General features: G+C 27.3%; 1 protein-coding gene across 2 annotated transcripts in view; it reads left to right on the top strand.

Annotated features, from left to right (window-relative positions):
- Nucleotides 1-23296, top strand: part of LOC135925783 (heat shock protein 105 kDa-like) — a 42123-nt gene that overhangs the window by 275 nt on the left and 18552 nt on the right. For both annotated transcript variants that reach the window (XM_065461256.1, XM_065461255.1), the window contains exons 2-4: nucleotides 13-217; nucleotides 11962-12084; nucleotides 13362-13701. In XM_065461256.1, the coding sequence (XP_065317328.1) occupies nucleotides 13-217; nucleotides 11962-12084; nucleotides 13362-13701 (668 nt within the window). The remainder of the gene's footprint in view (nucleotides 1-12; nucleotides 218-11961; nucleotides 12085-13361; nucleotides 13702-23296) is intronic.

The following is a 23296-nucleotide window of genomic DNA, read 5'->3' as shown; positions in this document are numbered from 1 at the left end:
CTTCAAATATAGGTCTTATATATCCTTCACCTCGAAAAATAGATTTATTGGCGTCAGTGCTAAAAACCAGGCCTTAACAAATTACAAAAATACAGTTTTTGATTTCAAAAATTTTTTAGCAAGGAAATCTGACGATGCTTTTGTAGAAAAAGAGTTAAGAACTTATGTTTTACCATTTGAAATTGCAAAAGGACTAAAAGACTCAATTGAATTTAAAGTTAGTTATCTAAGTCCTTCATATTTAATTAAATGATAATTCCTATTATTTACACAATTTTTTTCATACTATGTGATATGCTTATTATATTTAAACTTAGATATTTTAACATTTATTTATATATCATTTAAAATAATATTGATAATATAACAATGATTTTTTTAGCAGTAAATTTATCAAAATTAACAATGTTTTTATTATCAAAAACAAATGATTTGGGCAATATTTATAAAATATTGAGCAGTAAATATTTTTTAATGGTAACAAAAATTGTTTAGTATTTATTTGAAAGTTGTTAAGTATTTATACATATTACTTTTTATTATGAACTATCAAGTATATTTTATGAATTGAATTCCAGTTTATATTGTGCCATTGAGCATCTAATAGAAAATAATTTTAAAATGTTTTTATCTAATTAAAATTACATAATACTATACAAAACCCTTTTTAGCCTTTGAATTTTGATCTCAATGTTTTTTTCCCTATTGGAGTGTCTTTGATGGCATGAAGAGATGTACAGTAGAGATCTGCAAATCATGGCCTGATTTATAACCCCTATTTTAAAAGAAAAATTGATTTGAGCTGTTAAATATATTACATTTTGTAAATTATAATTATTTATTTTAGGCTGTATTCAAAGTGGAGACAGATCTGTTTTTTTACATCCATTCCGTCAAAAGTCAATCTCATTAAAAATATATTGATTTTCATTTTTAAAAAATTATAAGTAACGTTATAACACTCTATAAAATTTGCCAGATCAAAAAGCCAAAATGTTTTGACTTCAAAATTTGCCGGATTCGTTTTTAAGATGGAAGGTATCGGAACGGACACACTATGAACATATATATCATTTTTAATTAGATTGACTTTTGATGGAACGGATGTAAAAAAATGGATCCATTTCCACTTTGAATGCAGCCTTAAAATTTTTGCAAGAAACAAGGCTATAATTTTTTTATTTCTAGATTATTTTATTTATAATCAGAAAAATATTAAATTTTTTATATTTAAATTTGGGCCAGACTGGGCAGACAATTTTTATTTTGGAAAAAGTAAAAAAAAATTATTCATGATCGGGTTAAGCAAGACAAATTTTTTAAAAAAATTTTTTGACTCTTGAAAAAATAGGTCCAATTCAGATCTATAGTGTACAGCGAAGAAGTATCCCAGTATTCAAGGGAAAAGGTGATCCTTTCGATTGCGGGTCTTACAGAGCTATTAAACTCTTGGAACATGCAATGAAGATATTTGAGAGGGTTTTAGAGAAGCAACAAATTAAAATTGATAAAATGCAGTTTGGTTTTACATCGGGAAGCAAAACAGATGCAATTTTTGTGGTGAGGCAAATACAGGAGTAGTATCTTGCAAACTATTATGTGTTTGTTGATTTAGAGAAAGCATTTGACAGGGTGTTGCCTGAGGTTACTAGATGGGCCTTAAGAAAATCAGGTGTGGAGGAATGGTTGGTTATCGCAGTGATGGCAATGTGTGTAGGAGCACAAACAGCAGTATGGATGGATTAGGGTGATAGTGAAAGCTTTGAGGTGAAAGTAGGACTTCATCAAGGATCCATGCTGAGTCCATTATTATTTATCTCAGTAATGGATGTGGTGGCTAGAGAAATGCATGAAGGACTTCCCTGGCAGCTATTATATGCAGATGACCTTGTATTAATGGCAAACAGTGAGGAAGAATCGAGTGATAAAATTAGTATATGGAAGGTGACTATGGAAGCAAAGGGTCTGAAAATGAATGTATCTAAGACAAAGGTAATGATTAGCAGGGAAAAGCTAAAGATGGAGGAATTCGGTAAGTGGCCTTGTGGTGTATATGGGAAAGGAGTTGCTAGAAATTCAATCCAATGCACCAGATGCCAAAAATGGTTACATAAGAGATGTAGCGGGAAAAAAGGAAGTTTGATGTTAGAAAGAATGACTTTTATTTGTAGAATATGTATGAAAGGGATACATAATAATGATAATGTAGAAAATGGTGGTCTGGATATTGGCAATGGATTAACCCTAGAAAAAGTGGATAAGTTTTGTTATTTGGGTGATATGCTAAATGCAGATGGTGGTGTAGTTTGTTGTTAAATGACTAAGCCGATTCGGCTAAGCCGCGACTCGAGTCGAGTTTTTAGTCATAAAAAACGGTTTAGTCTCAAGTGGCTCAATGAGCCGTTTGAGCGACTTACAGATACAATTTTTTCATACTTATATATATACAGAGTTTGCGGTTGTTCTTGAATATCTTATTTTATCCTTCTTTGAGCAAATTCTCTTTTAAAATGATATTTATTCATTAAAAGCTAGCGGGTATTTATAAAAGTTCTAAATAAATTTATTTGCTTAAAATAATTGTGTGCTTCAATGGTATTGTTTTTAATAAATAATGGGCCTCATGGCTAAGCAAGGATTTATATATTCCTTTACATGATAAAAATATCCTTACAATTTTGAACTGATATCTAAAAAAATGTTCTTAACAATATCCATTCTTTATGGCACATAATTCTGCTTATGGTTTCCTTAAGCTAACATTAATCATTCAAAATATTATAAAATTTCACTTTTGAATATTTTTACATAAATTATATTATATAATATAATTCATACATAGCTTAAATTAATTTAATTTACATGGTTTCCCATTCAAAAAAGGAAAAGTTTCAATCATAAAAGGAAAAGTCCCAATCAAAAAAGGAAAAGTTTCAATCATAAAAGGAAAAGGTCCGATCAAAAAAGGAAAAGGTTCAATCAAAAAAAGAAAAGGTCCAAACAAAAAAGGAAAAGTGTCAATCATCAATCAAAAAAGGAAAATTCCTAAAAAGAAAGGAAAAAGTCCGATCAAAAAAGGAAAAGTGTCAAACAAAAAAGGAAAAGGTTCAATCAAAAAAGGAAAAGTGTCAAACAAAAAAGGAAAAGGTCCAATCTAAAAGGAAAAGTGTCAATTGAAAAAGAAAAGACGATTTAACCTGCACCCCATGGTCCAATGGGAAATCCCTAATTTGGGACGCAACCTGCATCTCTTCCTTTCCCTCATTAATTAATTCAAACCCTCTTACTAGTGGGGAAAATAAAAAAATTACTAAATACTAATGGCAATTTCTCACAATCAACATATTTTTTTAAAAAATTTTAGCACGTAAAATTTTTAACATTACAAACGAAAAACGTGAATCAATTTTTCTTAAACAATAACTCCAATTAGAAATTTTTAAACATAATTATTCCTGTTTCTTAGGAACATTTTTACTATAAGCTCTTTTTAGAGCCATCAATATTTTTAAAATATACATTCACTTTTAGTATATATATATATATATATTCATTTTTTATTTTTATATTTTGTTTACATGTTTTAAAGATAAATGAATAATAATTAATAAAAATTCAAAAAAAAAAGAAAAGGAAAAGGTCAATCAAAAAAGGAAAATCGTAATTTTTTTAAAAAAATATATAAATTTATTTATTTTTGTCATTCCTTCTTATTTTATTTCTAACTTTTTGCGATTTCTTTACTTTATTTGTATCTTTTCTCAATTTATTTTTCTTACTATATTTTTTCTTAATTTTTTTTTCTTCTCATTGATAATTCTTTTGTATTTTAAAAAATAATTTATAAATTTAGGTCCATTTTTATATTTTATTTATTTAAATTTACATTTTAAAATATGCATTGTAAATATATTTTTCCAAAAAAAAAAAATTTTTAAATGTCGACAGTAGACATTGATAATGAAAATAATTATGGTACAGATAAAATAAAAATTATGATTTTAGAATTAATTATAAAATTATTATAATAATTTTGCTATTTATTTAGTAACGAGCTACAGCTATCTCTTTTTTAAAAAATGTAGCACGCTAAAGCTATCGATACTAAAAAAATAGATATGGAATAACACGCTAAATATAGAACACTGCAAATTATATATTTCAAGTTCAGGATTGGAACAGAAAAAAAATTTAAAAAATAGCTTATCTTCATTCTCTTTGATTTCTCTAAATTCTATCTAATTAGACATTTTGTTAATATGTTGAGGGCCTGTGAATAATTTAAATCTAAAGATATTTAAATTAGCTTTTATTTGATACTCATCGATATTTTGTGGTGATAAAAATATTCCTGACCTCCCAAGACCTAGACCCGCCATCTATGATATTATTATTACAATAAAAAAATATTTTATTACCTTTTATTTGATACCCATATCAAAAAAATTATTTTTTACACCCCCCCCTTCCCCTTACCCCCAAATCAAGTCATACCCATCCAGACCAATAATGAAGACTTTCAGTCAAACGATATTAAAATTAGCTTTTATTTGGGTACCCATATCAAAAAAATTATTTTTTACACTTACACCCCCCCCCCCCCGCCCTATTTACTCCCCAGACTAAGTCATACCCATCTAGACCAAGAATGAAGACTTTCAGTCAAACGATATTAAAACTAGCTTTAATTTGATACCCATATCAAAAAAAATTATTTTTTAACTCCCACCCTTACTCCCAGACCAAGAATGAAAACTTTTAGTCAAACCATATTTAAATTAGCTTTTATTTGATACCCATATCGATACTTAGTGTTGATAAATATATTTCTGACCCCCCCCCCCCTCCAGGCCTAGACCGGCCAATTATGGAGGAGAGATTGACCTCCAGTTGAATAGATCTTTTGATTAGCTATCGATTGATACCCTATATTAAAAAAACAACATTGAAAATTAATGAATAACAATAAAATTGAAAAACGAAACGCGCGGAAAACGCTTTTTAAAATAAGATTCTTCTATATCATGGTTCAAACGTGATAATGCCGTATAGTTCTTTATCCTTTAAAAAATGAAATTTTAAAGGGATCTCTTTAAATCCCGTGAAGATCCCGGATAGTTATGATCCCTTTAAAAATTACGACATGTAATGATGAAAAAAAACCTAAAGAATTGTTTAAAAAATGGACCTAAATTTATCAATTATTTTTAAAAATACAAAAGAATTATCAAAAATAAAAAGAAAAAGATTGAGAAAAGATATAGTAAGAAAAATAAATTGAGAAAAGATACAAATAAAGTAAAGAAATCGCAAAAAGTTGGAAATAAAATAAGAAGGAATGACAAAAATTCAAGAAAAATTGATAATATATTTTAAAAAGATTACGATTTTCCTTTTTTGATTCACACTTTTCCTTTCCTTTTGGGAATTTCCCTTTTTCGATTGACACTTTTCCTTTATTTTTGGGAATTTCCCTTATTCGATTGGACCTTTTCCTTTTTTGTTTGACACTTTTCCCTTTTTTGTTTGGGCCTTTTCCTTTTTTGATTGAACCTTTTCCATTTTTGATCAAACCTTTTCCTTTTATGATTGAAACTTTTCCTTTTTTGATTGGGACTTTTCCTTTTTTGAATGGGAAACCCTGTAATATAATATTCCATTCCATATAGCGTTTAATTTTGTCGGGTAGTTTTTAATATAATTAAGAAAATATTTCAATTTATTGATCATGATCATGAAGTAAACTTGTTGGCATTTTTTTAAATTGGGTTACAGATTAATTAAATTTAAAATTAAAAATTCTATGTATGTTAATGAAATGTTGAAAGGAAAAATATACATGAGATATCAAACAATATGTTCAAATCAAATAACAATAGATGTTAAAATAAATCAAATTAAAATAATATAAAATGTAATGTAATAAAATGTACAAAATCAAAAAATAATATAAAAAGTAAATAATAAGTTATCTAAAAATAATTAATAAGTTAAGTTACTAATGAAACATATTGAATTGACGATTAAATTAAAACCCATCCATAATATGATTTGTTTTGTTGTAACACATTTCCATAATGTGAAAAAAAACATTCATAATTATTGTAAAAACTTGTTGAGAATTTTTTAAAAAACTTTTAAAAACTTGAAATTTATTACCCTATTTGCCACAATTAAATTCGATTTTAAATTTTTCGGTGTTATTAAAAATCAATTGAATTCTCCTAATATTGCAATTGTTAAGAGTATTTTGAGCAGTTATTTTACATACAATTTTTCAAATTTTTATTCTTACACCACAAAGTTCATTGATGATGTCGATGCATTTCTTTAAATGATTGAATTTAAATTGATTTTTATTTAAATATGGAAATTAATTTTTATATCAAAATAAACGATATATGTTATTTAGCGTCTACTTTCTATAAATAAAATCACATGTATATGTGATCCTATCCTAGGATTAGAAAAAATATTTGCCACCGATTTTAAATGTAACCGAATATTAAAGGTTCAAAGATTAATATTTTGAAGTATCTGTATCTAGATCCATTTAAAAGTCTCTTTTAACAACTGGTGATTATATATATGAAATAATAATTTGTATAATTCTTTATGAATTTGATTTCTTTTTTTTATATATAATATATTTTTAAATATAAAATCGGCTCAAACTACTCATTGAGCCGCTCGAGGCTGAGCCGTATTTTACGACTCCGGCTCGAGTTCAAAGTCGAAAAAACTCTCTTACAAATATTGATGCTCAGGACCGTCAAAAATGGAAAAGAAAAATCAGAGGGAAAACTGGCCTACCCGGGTAAACCTGGAAATCGCCATAAAACGGAGAAGAAGGTCAGAGGCGTAACAATGCTTACTAATAGTATTGCTAAACAACCCAATTTGGATTTATTATAAAATAGAGTCTAGAGGTTGGAGCGAGCCTAATTTTTTATTCACAGCCCACCCACTGACATTGGCAATGAAAAAAATTCATGCCCTTTCACGCTTGCTACAAAAAAATTTGACCATACCCGCCCACTCATGAGAGACAATATTTTGATCACGCCCTAAAATTCACGGTGTTTTTAAATTTTTCAAAACTTACTATTTTTTGAATTTATTCTGTCATAGTTTTCATTTCTCTAATTCCATATTAACACAAATGAATTACAATATTTAAATCAAAATTTTCATTTAGAAAGAGAAGAATTGTACATGTTTTTATTTCAATTATGTTTGACTTTCCTCTAATAAAAGGCTATAGATAATAACCTTTCACTAGAAGCTGAACTTGTTGGGGCAGGCAAAATTTTACTAGCTAATTTTCTCATATAAGTAAATATTTTTTCCCACTTCCAAAACTTCAATATATTGTCATTATAATTAGTTTTATGAGCAATGAATCTATTAAGTTCATCCTCACTACTTTCATCGATATATGTTGATGCAACATCAGAATCATCTAGAAATTCTCTAAATGTTTTATTTAGAATATACCGATTTTATGTGTGAAGGATGAATAGAAAAGTTATATGGTAGTTGACATTGATTTATGCATATCATTTAATTTTATATTGTCCTATTTTTAGGGTTTTGATTATTATTAGGTTGATAAAATTTTACTAATTTTGATTTCCATAGATAAACTTCATTTATTGTGGGTGAGAATATGTGCTCAGATTATTCGAGCATTCTTTGAATACTGATAAAAATTTTAGTAAAGATAAATGAAAATAAAATATATTTTAATTAAATTTATATAAAACAAATTTCCATTGCTGAAGAGAGTTGAGAGATTATTTTATAAGATGGATAAAATGTGGTTTGTTTTTAAAAATTATTCTTTTTTAAAAAGAACTAAATTAAATTAGAAAATATATATTATATTATAATTATAATATTGCAAATTTATATTTATCAATTATTAAAATTTCTGTGACCCAATCATGCCAGGCAAAAATTTTGGAGAGGCCCATCATTCCCAATCAAGCCTAATAATTTAAAATTTATTAAAACTCACACTGTGACCCATCGTGTCATGCCTAATTTCACGGCTTGCGCCACCTCTAATTGGACCATTTAACAACACTTAAATTTTTTAAATATACCCGGGCCGGGCCTAAAAATTTTTTTTTAAAATATATACGGGCCTAAGATTGTTAAACCCGGGCCGGGCCTTAATATTTTTTATAAAAATTTTTACATTATGAGTTAATGGTTATAAGATTATATTATATTATAGTTATGATTAATATAATATTGGGTGATGGTTAACACTACCTAACACCCACAGATCGATTTAATTATTAATTTCCTGCAAATTTATTCAAAGTATTAATATATTCTTTTTATAATTCATATCTAAATTTTTACAACATATTTTACCAAAACAATCAAATAAAGGAATATCTTAAATAAGCCCCAATATTCAAGTATTATTAATATATTTTTTTATAATTAATATCTAAATTTTTAGAATATATTTTACCAAAACAATCAAATAAAGGAATATCACTTCTTAAAGTTTGTAATACCTTTCAAAGCGAAAAGGAGAAATAAAATTGATTTTACTTAATATAAAGCATTTTTTAATTGAAAAATTTGTTTTACACAAGTATAATTTTATTTCTCTTTTTCTCTGTCCCAAATTCAAGCAATTACGTATGTAGTCAGGGACAGATCGCAAAATGACGGAAAACTATATAAAAGATTATATTAAATTACAAGAGGCTCAGGAAGTAAATGAAATACCATCGACCAGTCAAATTACGACTGTTGTTAAACAAACTGAATCGTTTTATGACAAATGGGGCGATGGTAATTCTGGTAATATGTCAATACCCCATGATGAATATTATAATTACATAAATAAAAGATAAAACATTTAAGGTGGATAATTTGTTAGAGTGGTGGGCGGCTCATCAAAGCGAATTTCCAATTTTAGCAAAATTGGCAATTCCTGCTTTAAGTGCAAACTGTGAGCGGAATTTTTCCACTACTGGGAGAATTCTTGAAGAAAGAAGTAATCTTCACCTGAAAAGGTAGATATGCTTCTCTTTCTTCATGATAATTTGTGAATTTTTAATATCTTTCTTGAGTATAGGGTTTCGTCAATCATGCTGGTTTTTTACTTTGTTTATTATATTTACCTTGAGTCATGAAAGTTTTTAATCCAACATTTTTCATAATTTTTTTTTACAATATTATATAATACAATTATCTTCTTTTGTTAAAAATTTATATTATAAAATAAATTATATTAATATTGTGCAATTATATTATATTTTCAAAATACTATTTATTATACATGCATTTTTTTAAATAGCGATTTATTTTTATTTTATAAATTAAATAGTAAATTAAATACAAAATATATTCTCAAAATATTTTCCATTTTTATAAATTAAATATTAGTTTTATTTTTTTAAATGTAATATAAAATATAGTATTGACAAATATTATTACCATTTTTATGAATATTAGTTTTATTTTTATAAATGCAATATAAAATATAGTATATACTCAAAATATCCATTTTTATAAATAACAGTTTTATAATTTTTATAAATTCAATATAATATTCTCAAAATATTAGCTTTTTACATGTATTTTTAAATAATAAGCGATAATACTCGCTGAAAAATATGGTAAAATACCTCATAGGTGAATTTTTGTATATATACCAGGTCGAATATAATTTTAAAAAATTCCGAGCTGGGCCTGAAATTTTTTTTTCAAATGTATACAATACACTAGAGATAAATTTGAAATATGAAGTTAAATTAATAATATAATTCAAAATTTTTAGAAAGAAAGTGAAAATGCATAAAAATCTGATATAGCCAAAAGCCTACATTAGTTGGACCTAAAGATCTTCAATAAAATTGATGGGGGGAAATCCCTCTAATAATGTCCCTCCCCCCATGATCAAAATCATGGCTATGATTATGTGTATAACAATTCTTTTTTAAAAAAATATTTCATAAAGTTTCTTTTGGCAATATATTTCCATGCCGTGGAATCAAAATATTGAAAATTTATGATTATGACATAAATATATAAAAAAAGTAGAGACAAATGTAGATTGTGAGAGTTGGAGTGAAGGTTACAATGACTTCTACAATGAATCTTGCTTTTAAAATTTAAAATCTTTATATCTTGTGAAAACTATTAAGACAGAATCACGATTTTTCAATATTTAGAAAAAAGATAATGGCCACTAGAGATCTATAAAAATGTGCCCAAATCTAGTCCAGTTCAAACTGCCAAACTGGGCTAGACCTATTTAAAAAATTTTTTAGGTCTAATATGGTTGGATCTTATATATTTTTTTAAAAAATTGAGTTGGATCAGGTTTTAATTCTGAAATAAAATATATATAAAGATTTTTTTATGAAACAAGGCCTCTGTATTTTTTTTATTTGTTTGTAGAATGTGACTCAATTACGTTGACAATGTATAACTACTACATTGAAACAAATTTAATTTCTATGTTTAAATAAATTCTGACTAGACAGGGTGCAAAAATAATTTTTTTTGAATCATGCTGTTTGGGACATATAAAAAAATTGTCTGCTCCTTTTAGTCAGCATTGCTGATCCCGTCAAAAATGACGGGAAATGAGAATTTTCTCCTTACTCTTATGATAGTTGTTACCTGTTATTTGAAAATAATATCCAATTTTTATTCTTTATAACCACTTCAGGCCAGGTTCAATCCATTAAAACTACGTTTAAATGCTATGTTTTGAGTCAAAATATATTTAAAGCTTTTACTTGATACCCACATTATTTGTTAAAATATTACTGATTATCTATGCCTAATATTTAATATTGAAAACAAGCAACGTCCAAGGCCATAATAATTTTGAAAAAATTTCCCCAACCCCAACCAAAGATCATAATAATTTTGGTAGTTGAGAACTGGAATAAAATATTTAAAAAAGTCATAATGAATTTAAAATTACAATCAATATCAGATTTTATGGGTTTTATTTTATTTGGTTTAGGCCAATGCCTGATCCATAGTTAATAATAAAAAAATTCACAAGCGTCCAAGCTGATAATAATTTGAAAAATTTTCCCCAAGCAAAGCCCATTATAATTAATAAAAATATTTTCCAAGCCCAGCCCGACCCATTATAATTTTAAAAAATTTTTCTTAAATCTGGTTAACTGATAATAATTTTGAAATTTTTTTCAGCTTCCAATAAAATAATATAAAAATATTTTACAAGCCTAGTCCGACCCTTTATAATTTAAAATATTTTTTCTCAAACCTGGCCAACATATTATAATTTTGAAATTGTTTTCCCAAACCTGGAGATTCCAATAAAAAGAATAAATATTGATATATTTAAATTACTTTATCATAATATAGTTTCATATATAAGAATTGTATTACAAAATTTAATATAGAAAGCGGCTGACTGGAAAGAACGTTTGCCTATCGAACGTTAAGTCAGTGGTTCGAATCTCGTTGATGTATACAAAAAAGATTTAAGTTTTCTTTTTTTTAAAAAAAATAATTTAACATTAAAGGTAGGAAAGTTGATAGAAAAAATTAACATTAAGATTATACGAAAACGTTTATTTCTTGATTATAGCGATTATATATATATTAGATGACTATTTCAATTTAATTTTATTTTTAAAAAAGAGTTTGAAAAAAACTTAAAAGATTGCTTGAAGATATTTTGAACAAAAAACTATCACAAAATTGATTTTTTTTTAAAAAAAAATATTCATTTAAAAATTATCTTTGAATATTTTTTCTTTTGAAAAGCATTCCAAGCTCTGTTTTATAAAAATAATAATAATTTCATTTTATTCAAATAGCACAACACATGCAAACTAAATATTGATAATGCTTACAAAAATACAGAAATAAATTGAATTTTTTAAAATTTATTTAACACTAGTAGATAAAAAGAGCATAATATCAAATATAATTTTTTCTTAGGTGGATTATGCCAATGAAAAAATAGGGTTCTCACCAGAACAATTAACTGCTATGTTATTCACTAAGCTGAAGCAAATAGCTGAAACCCATTTAAACACCAAAGTGTCGGATTGTGTTATTTCAGTAAATTTTTAATTTTTTATTAACTCATGAGATATAATGTTTGTAAAAAAAAGTAAAAAGGCTGGAGCTATATGGCAGACGTGGCAAAAAGGCAGTGGAATCTTTATCCACTAAATAAACCCTTATATTTTTACTCATTATAGTTATGATGATCGTTCTTGAGATGAAACGATTTTGGATGGCGTTATTCCTAGTCATACTCAAAACGACTATCGGAATACGAGTAGCTTTAATCATGATAGCATTACGGGGGAGGGGATATGATGCATGATCATCATTGAAATATAAGAGTGAAAGGAGGAGAGAAGGAAAAAGGGGTAAAAGGAGGTGAGCCATGGTTTTTTTAAGATAATTATGATGGTTTAGATTTCCTATTTTTGCTAATAATATATAGGAGATAAGTAAAAAAAATTGAGGGAGGGATGAGGTAAATTTTTTAGGGATGCAATATTGTCATTTAATAAAAAGTCTTAAGATTTGATATGATGAACAAATCCTGAATAGTGTTGTTAGACTCGTTGACCCGATTTTTAAAAATGGCTAACTCGTTTTATCCAGAAAAATATTACGTAAGCATAAAGATTTTTCCCATAGATGGCACAAAATTTGGACATCTATTGACGAAATCTCGAGGCTAACGCAATATTATTCAAGCTAAAATATTAAGTTGGCCGTTTTTAAAAATCGACTCAAATTGAGCCGTTTAACAACTAGTCCTGAATATGTTTATCCTATATGTGTCAGGTATCGATTTCACCTGTTTCTTTATTGTTGAGACTAATTTTTTTTATAATATTCATAATTTATTTTAATTATATATATTAATTATAACAATAAATATGGAAATTTTTGTGGGTTAAATTTGATTTGCTATCTTACCCTTAGTTGTTGGTAAATAGTATAAAACAAGACTCTTGCTTAATTCTAAATAGCGCTCACAATATAAAAAATAAAGTCCGACTTTTTAAATATTATAGTCTTACAACGAGGCTTCCAATGATACAAGTAGTTTAATTTTAAACATCTGCCATATATGCTCGGTCCTCTATACAGATATTTCTTATATGTTAAATATGTATCTAACTTGCTTATAGTATTTCTATGAAGAAAGAAATAAGAAATTGAGAATACAAAAAGTTAAAAAAACGAGGAAATAATCTGATAAGGGGAGAAAGCATATATTATTAACATTCAAGTGCTATAAGACTAAATAGAAAACATATTTATTTATTATTCAAAATAACGATACATTTTTTCTCACAATATTACTTATATAGTGCCCATCCTATTTCACTGATACTCAAAGACATAGTTTACTTGCAGCGAGTCAAGTGGCTGACCTTAATTGTTTACGTATCACTGATGACTTGGTATCTACCGCACTAGCCTTCTGTGTTTATAAAGGTAATGAATTACCTCTCTTCACTCCTCAAAAAACATCGAAATATGAAAAGGAAGTGATTAAAAATAAAACTGATAATGAAGCGAATTCTGGTCAAAAGATGGAAAGCAATGATACCACTGAGGATGCTAACAATATAGCTGGAGTAACAGATGGGAATTCAGAGGAGAGTAAGGAGATAGAAGGAGCGGAAAAGAAGGAAAATAATAGCAGTGGTACGCTTATATTTTTTGTTTTCAGTCTGTAAGGCCTCATTACACAACTTTTTAAAATATCTTTTTTGCCTTAATATTTTTTTGGGTTATCCCATCTCAAATCGATCAAAAACATAATTTTTGTATGACCTCTTAGAATTTTAAGTACACAATTAAAACAGTATTTGAATTTTAGCATCCTAGCTTTTATATTTTTGAAGATATCATGTGAAATGACCTATTTTTGCACTTATTGATTATCAATCTTATTTAATTACAAATAATGATTCTAATATTAAAATAATATTCTATTTTTAAAATATTTTTATTATTTTAATGTTGCGGTCCACCTTATTCTGATTAAAGTCCTTGTAAAAATGATGAGTTTTTCCGATTTTTATAAAATTTAAGAAAATGCCACTAAGACCAGATAAAGAATTGGCAGCCACATATTTATGCAATATTTTGATCTTTATTATTACGAAAATATTTACAATAATATCATATTTCTTAAAAATATTTTTTAAACCGATTTTTTTTAAAATTTCTATTTTTGAATATTAAAGGATTATAGATTGCTAGCTGATGACACATCAAGAATGACGGGGAATTAGAATTTTTTCCTTCTGGATAAATAATAAATTTTACCTTCATTTGACGATGGATGAATCAGAATAGTCAAATGAGAGGAATAGATAATCCGTATTCATTCTTCCATGATTCCTATAAATTTGTAGAGAAAAGGCCAAATATATTATGGAAAATATGGAATTTAACACATTTTTCACATTCAGACTCAATGGTTTTTGCCCTCTTACTTTGTATAAAATCTATATTCATCTCATATAATCATTTAAATGCTTCTAAAACCTTCCTAAAAATACTCTTTTAAAAAATACCTGCCATCATAAGAATTTGTGAGGGGGGGGGCAAACTTGATTACTCAAAAACACTGTGGTGGTATCCACCCCATTGCAATGGGTTATTTAGAAGATTATTAGCAAAAATAATTGCCATGGGTCAAAACCCAGGGTCTTAACTTATTAAGTATACTTAACAGCATAATGGATTTTACCTCTGCCAAGGAATCCTTTTATAAATGATATGCGTCTGTCACTTTTATTTTCCTATGCAAGAGGTCTGCAAATGACAACATTTTCAGGCCGAATGGGAATTGAGTTAATGCCTATCCCAAAGGACTGAACCACCAAGTTGGATTAAGAAAAAAAAATGTGCGGGAAAAATGAGAATCTTTTATTTTATTTTGGGGTTCACTTTATTTTTTTCTTTTCTTTTACTTGTGATTTTCTTTTTGAAAGAAAGAAAGACAAAATCCTCCTCCTAACATGGCTATTATCAAAGTAGACTTCAAAAATGCTTTCAATAGCAAATTTTGTGAACATTTCATAAATTGTTTTTATCCCAAAATTCCTAGAGACATACTGTAACATTAAAACTCCTTTATTCAGCCCACATGACATAGATCCGGACGAAAGTATCCAGCAGAGAGCACACGTCCTCGTTTATTTTACTTTGGTATTCATTATCTCATCATTATCTTAACCCTGTATTGCATGTACTATGTTAGAATAATTTTTTTTTGTCAAACTAGATTTTTTATTTCTCTCGATACTATTGATAATCTCATGGCTCACTTTTTTTAAAAAAATTCTAAATTTCTTAGAAGATGAACGGTATGTGGATTAAAATACACATTATGCAATTAAGGATACCAATTTCAATTTTTTCACAATAATTTTTATTATACTCTAAACTATAAATATATATATAATTTTATATAAATACAACAAATATTAAATGTTTGAACATTTTAATTTTCATGAAAATCTATAAAACAATTATTTGTGGGCGTAAAACATAAATATACACTACATTTTTTGCAAGATACTTTTGTAATAAATATGCAACCTGGAATTTTACATCTACCCTTTTTATCATTATATTTGGGCCAGTGAGCTGTGAGGTCTTTCCTAACCTCTTCATTTGGTAAAGATTGGGCTGGTCCCCTTTTTTACATTTTTCCCGATAACCAGTTTGAACTGATTTTCGTTTTGGAATATTTTTTGAAGTGCATTTGCCATATTTGCAAAGGACTTCCGCCACCGAAATTTTGAAATTGTACAAACTTAATAGATCCTTGCCTGCTATTGATATACTATTATAATCGTTTGTATAGCAACCAAGAATTTATAAGTAACATGTCGAATACATGAAATAAAATTCGATGGTACCATTTTCTTGATTTGGTATGAATTCTATATAATGAAAGTAAAGAATCCATAAGATCTACACCTCCCATTGATTTATTATAAACTTTAACAATGTTTGGACATTTTATCATTATTTTATCCTTTTTTTTCTATCATATCTTTCGCAATCGATAAGAGGATGTGCACCTACAAAAGGGCTCAATAAGGTCACAGCACGATTGTCGTGCCACTTCACTGAATTTAACTCAACCCCGTTTATTATTGTTTTTTTTGAAACAAAAAATCCTCGCCCTTTTTTTCAACTCCTTATCTGCTGTTGGGAAGTTGATATTTGGTAGTCGATTACCTCTGACCGTGGCCGCGCAAAATATCCCTCTTTGAGCGAGTACGACTTGCAAATTTGGTGAACAAAACCAGTTATCAAAAAATAATTTATAATTAATTTGCTGCGGTATATAAGAAATTAAACGTAGCACAGCATTGCCACTTGCTCCAACAACAGGCAATCCTTCCGCTGGTAGTATTTTCCCAGAGTATACTTCAAAATTATGGAGAAGGCCATCATCTCCGCATAGTAGGAAGACTTTATAGCCCCATTTTTTGGGCTTTTGGGGGTTATATTGCTTTAATCTGCTCATCCCTTTGTATGGAATTATTTGCTCATCTACGAAAATATTTTCCCCTATCGATAAAGATTTTAGTATATTATTGGTTATAGTTATCAAGGGTCTAATTTTATGAAGTGGGTCATGGCCCTCACTTCCAAGTGGAATAAATTTGTCATTATCATTTATATGAATGAATGATTTGATTTGTTCCCAGCGATTTAGGGGTCATGACATCAGCCACCTTGGCCTGTCTTGTATTGGTGGCCCAGTAGAGACGTGCTCTGGGAAGTAAAATAATTGACATGTAAAAAATAATTCCTATAAATTTTTCTAATTCATCTATCGATAAATTCAAAGGTTTGTTGGAATTGCATTGAATTGCATATTTGATTCGTAAACAATTAGAGGTAATAAATCAGTGAGATATGTATTATAATAATCCATTGGTTTTTTTACTTTATCAACCGTTGGGTTTTCTCCTTTCCACTTTGGAATAACTAACGGTAAATTAGTTAAGCAATTTTTCCAAATCATTTTTCTCACGATTCCTTTTTCATTATTTATATTTTCATCCTCTTCCGATTCATCACTCTCATTGAAATCTAGATATTTATAGATTATATAAGAGCATACATTTTAAATATACCTAAATCATTATTTTGGGTTGACAGAAACTCCTCATCAGACGATTCACTTAAATTTGAATCTTCACTATCATTAGGTATGGTACCACCATTCATAAATTCTAAAAATATAAAACTCAAATAAAATACCTTATTTGCATAATGTGTCTTTAAAGCAACGTATGATTATTACAAAATATAATTATCAAAAATAATAAATATATATAAAATAATTTCATAAACATTAATTTTTACCTTTTATTTATCTAATTTTAATGTTTTGAATTTTGTCAAATATATTATTTATCCTTTTACGATGTGTAGAAAATTGAGAAGAAAAATTTTATAAAAAAATAGCCATTTTTAAAAATAGGGTTTATTAAAATGCGAAATTAAAAATTAATAATTGATCACGTGGCCCAAATTAAAATTCCAATCGAAGATATAGAATATGGCTTCAAATACACACCATGCAATTGATTTAAAATTTATTTATAAAATATTTATTATATAATTTGTGGTATGTGGCTTGAGATACACAGTATGCAATACAGGGTTAATTAAATTTGATTTGGATATTAATTATTGGTATCTTGATGATGGAACAATCTGTGATGCTCTTCCTAAAATAATTTGGTTTTTAATTTCTTGGAGTCAATTTGACTCATTCTTAATAAGTCCAAATACAAAATCTGTTTTATGATAACAATTAAAAAACCCTCATCTAGCAAGATTAAATTTTTTATTGAGTACATAAATAATAAAAATTAAAAAAATAGAAATTTATCATCATATTATAAGAATAATGAAAATATTGGAATTAACTCATCAAAATAAGGTAAATTTCTGATTCACACCTCATAGGCTTATTTTTGATTTATTCATCATCAAATTAAGGAGAATACTAATTCCTTGATTTTTGTGGCACATCAGCTAGTAATCATATAAAATGCAAATATTTATTAGATTACGGGAATGAATCCTTCCTTAAGGGTTTTTTTATTTAACAATGAAAGCAACAAAGCACTCCTTGGTAAATTGTTATCCACAGAGTTTTGAATAAGTTTGCATCTTCTCATGATATGGATCCATTCTTCAAGATGATCTTTATTATAAGAAAATATATTTTGATACAGGTACAGGGGTTAGGCCATATTTTAATTTTTTAAATACACCCGGGCTGGGCCTAAAATTTTAAAGATATCTAGATCGGGTTGTATATTTTAAATAGCCATTATTATCTATAAAATTTGAAAATAAATATAATATTATTACCTTCAATATAAATATATAATCGGAACATATGAATTTTCATTATATTAATTTCATAAAATCTGTAAAAATTATATTTATATGCTCAATAAAAATTATTCCTAAAATTTTTATACATTCATTTGCAATTTGAACCCTAAAAAATTTATTCTTGCTAGATGAAGGTTTTTTCTAACTTAAACCAGCCAATTCTGTGGTGAGTGGGAGGGTTAAAAAATATTTTTAAAACAATGGGTAGGTGAATTTGAAATTTATTTCAGTTAAGATGAGCAACTGAATTCTATTTAGTCTAAGTAAAAAACATTAAAATAATATATAAAGAGCCAAATCAACCAATATAATAAATTTTAAACATTGGACAGGCAGTTAAACAAAAATTTTAAATAAATGAGCAGGCAGGTGCACCAAAACTTTCCCATTGCAGACCTCAAGTCAGGATGACATCGGAAACAGCATAATGGATTTTACCTCTGCCAAGGAATCCTTTTATAAATGATATGCGTCTGTCACTTTTATTTTCCCATGCAAGAGGTCTGCAAATGACAACATTTTCAGGCCGAATGGGAATTGAGTTAATGCCTATCCCAAAGGACTGAACCACCAAGTTGGATTAAGAAAAAAAAATACCAAGTTGAATTAAGAAAAAAAAGATCTTTGCAGCTATTCGAACCCAAAGCCATCAGATTTGTAAGCGACGCTCTTGCCGATTAGACCACAGACGCTTATTAAAATTTATGATTATTTAAATATATGTTAAATTTAACAAGGTATCGGTAGTTATTAACTATGTGCGGGAAAAATGAGAATCTTTTATTTTATTTTGGGGTTCACTTTATTTTTTCCTTTACTTGTGATTATCTTTTTTTTACTCCTTGAAGAATTTGAAACAAAGATATAATTCTTTTTTTAAACGAAAAACAAGTAATAAAACTATTTATAAATTAAATAAAAAGAACAATAATAAAAATAATTATCTTTATTGTTTTTCTTTTTTGCAATAATATATTTGATAACACAAACTAATAATAAACTTTAAATTAATCGATAATGAGCTAAATGACATTTCCACTTAGGTCGCGATAATATTAAAAACTAATATATCAAACTACCAAACACCACAATTATAAATTGTGACACTGTGAGTGTCACACGGCTTTTATATATATTACTAGTAGATAGCCCGTCAAAAATGCCTGGGTATGAGAATTTTCTCCTTACTTTTATGATAGTTGTTACCTGATATTTGAAAATAATATCCAATTTTTATTCTTTATAACCACCCCCCCCCTTCAGGCCAGGTTCAATCTGTTAAAACTAAGAGTAAATATTATGGTTTGAGTCAAAATATATTTAAAGTCTTTACTTAATAATATCAATATCATTTGTTAAATATTACTGATCACCTATGCCTAATATTTAATATTAAAAAAAATTCCCAAACAAGGTACACCATAATAATTTTGAAAAAATTGTTCCAAGCCCAATGAAAGATCATAATAATTTTGTTAGTTGAGAACTGAAATAAAATATTTAAAAATCATAATGAATTTAAAAATATATTCAAAATCAGATTTTCATGGGCCTTGGTATTTTGATCAGACCGAGCCCAGCCCTGCAAAAAAATTTGTTTTAGGCCACTGTCTGACCCATAGTTAATAATAAAAAAATTCCCAAGCATCCAAGCTGATAATAATTTTAAATAATTTTCCCCAAGTCCAGCCTAAAATAATTTATAATAATATTTTCTAAGTCTAGCCCAATCCATAGTAATTTTCAAAATTTGTTCCCAGCCTGGAGATAATAGGTAAATCTCTAAACCACCCATCATTCTACTGGTTAACTCATGGCATTTTTATGAAATTCATGAATACATATTAAAGTACCATGCCTTTTATAAATTAGTGAAAAATGTTCATCCTAATTTAAATTTTAAACCGACAACCACCCCTACAAATAATATGTGATTTATTACTTAGGTACAAAATATAAAATTTAATTTAAGACCTTGTTATTAAATTACAATAGAAAATATATAGATATTCTAAGTTAACATATAATAGGAAGTTAATTTAATCATAGTCAAATTATATATAAGTAAAACAAAAAGGTTATACATTTAATCAAAAATGTTATAATAAGTTATATGAATAACATACATTCAACAATTATGAAGAAAATATACATAACTATGGAATCCATGTAAAAAGGCATCTTCAGAAAAGATAAGAGAGGTATTCAGTTGAAAGTTTCATGAATAACATGGAATATCCTATATGAAGCCAATAATGGTAAAATTTTAAAAATATCAGCTATGCTAATGGCAATTGAGTTGTATTAAATAACAAAACCAAAATCTGCTTCCATAATAAAAATTCATTGATTTACCAAGTTGCAAAATTACAGACCTAATTTCATAAAAGTGATAATTTATAAAGCATAGCTTTTAATTTAATTCATCCATCTTCAAATTAAGGAGAAAATTATAATTAGTTAGTAATCATATAAATGCAAATATTTACTTATGCATAGAAATTACCTAATTAAAAGATATATAATTGTATAAAATTCAAATATATCCATTCTTCAATAAAATCTTTATTGTAAGAAAATATTTGATAATTTAAACATTGATACTGTGAAAATCTAAATATTAACCCTCTGATAAAATGGTTAGGCTATATTTTTTGTCTTCTGGTGAGGTATCTTGTTTATAATCATCATTAAAAATATCATATATAATCAGATGCCATTATAACCCATTGATTTACCACATTGCAAAATTACAGACCTATGATTATAAATAGATAGATAGAAGATATTATAATGGAATCACGTGGTCAAGTCCGGCTTCCTATATCATTTCTCCAAGGATGGAACCACCAAGTTGGATTTAAAAAAAAGATCTTTGCTGGATTCGAACCCAAATCCAACAGATTTGTAAGTGACGCTCTTGCCGATTAGGCCACAGACGCCTTTCAAAAAATAAATTTGTCCAAATGAAAAATAAACAAATTACAAATTTGATACTAAGAATTCTAGTATATATGTAATGGTAGCTTAAATAAATGAATGTTTGATACGTGATATTATTGGACTGAATAAGCTATGGTTTATTATTGAACCGAATAAGCTATGGTTTAAAAGAATAATATTGGCTATTACGTTGTGACACTGACTATATATTATAGATATTATCAACTCCCCAAGGATTAAACCACCAAGTTAGCTTTGCTGAGATTCGAACCCAAAGTCATCAGATTTGTAAGTGACCTCTTGCCGATTAAGCTACAGATCCTTTTCAAAATTCACGATTTTTTAAATACTGATAGATATTATCATCACCCCAAGAAAGAAACCATCAAGTTAGATTAAGAAAAAAAAATGATCAAAAAAAGTACATTATTGGGATTCGAACCTAAGTCTATCAGGTTTGTAAGCGACGCTCTTGCCGACTGTCACAGTGTAACAAGGCTTTTATATATATTATAGATAGATTATTATAGATAGATATTATTAGATGTTATTTTTTTATTACATAATTTATAAGTTTAATTATAAAACATTAAAATAATACATAAAGAGCCAAATCAACCAATATAATAATTTTTATACATTGGACAGGCAAGTTAAACAAAATTTTTAAATAAATGAGCAGACAGGTTCACCAAAATTTGCCCATTGTAGACCTCTAATCAGGATGCCATCGGAAACAGCAGATCATAATGGATTTTACCTCTGCCAAAGAATCCATTTATAAATGATATGCGTCTGCAGAGGTCTGCAAATGACAACATTTTCAGGTCCAATGGGAATTTAGCTAACATCTCAAAGGACGGAACCACCACGTTGGATTAAGAAAAAAAAAATAATCATTGCTGAGATTCGAACCTAAGTCCATCAGATTTGCAATCGACGCTCTTACCGATTAGACCATAGACACTTTTCAACGCCCATGAAATAGTTTTTCAAAAAAATATTCAGTGTCACAATTTATAATATATATTATAGATATTTCAGTTAGTTCTAGTAAATATATGATAATGTATAAGATGGCAATGGTTTTATGGTAATGGAAGATGAATGAATGTTTGATAATTGGACGAATATTTTTTAAAAGAATATTAAAAATTTCAAAATATAAGAATACCTAGTTTGAATTTTTAAAGTAGCTACAAACTTTGAATCTTATCTATTTGATTATTTTTGCCAGATTAAGAAAGAAAAAATATTTTGCCAGATTGAGAAAAAAAATCTTTGTTGGGATTCGAACCTAAGTCCATTAGATTTGTAAGCGACGCTTTTCCCGATTGGGCCACAAGTCACTTTTCAAAATTAACGATTTTTTAAATATATATATCATAAAGTGTGACTGTCACAGTGTGACAAGGCTTTTATATATATTATAGATAGATTTCCTATTATAAAAATGTCATACAAAATATAAATACATTAAAAATAATATTAGAACATAACCCTTGTTTTTTAAGTATTATTTTTATCAATGAAAGCAAAATATATTTTTTAGATTGGTCTTTTGGCATTTGTTTAAAATTTTATAAAAATAACTCTTTATTGTTCAAAAGGATTGGGGCTAAATGGACCATCACAATAAATAAAATATTTAAAAAAATAGAATGTAACCTTTATTTTTATATTAGAATCATTATTTATAATTCTATACTTTTTAGCAAATTTTTAATTTAATGACAATCGATGGCATAAACATAGGTCATTTTATTAAACTTCATCCTTGATATCTCCAAAAATATAAGAGTTAGGATGAAGTTTGTATATAAAATTTAATCAAAATCTTAAAGGGTTTATAAAATCTTGATCAATTTAACATTGAGTAATCATTTAATTACATGTTATATCCTATCTT

Source organism: Gordionus sp. m RMFG-2023, chromosome 3 (genome assembly GCF_954871325.1).
Source record: "Gordionus sp. m RMFG-2023 chromosome 3, tfGorSpeb1-WG-v2, whole genome shotgun sequence".
NCBI lineage: Eukaryota > Metazoa > Nematomorpha > Gordioida > Chordodea > Parachordodidae > Gordionus > Gordionus sp. m RMFG-2023.
Note: the sequence above shows the minus strand (reverse complement) of the source record. Positions and strands in the feature narration are given on the sequence as shown.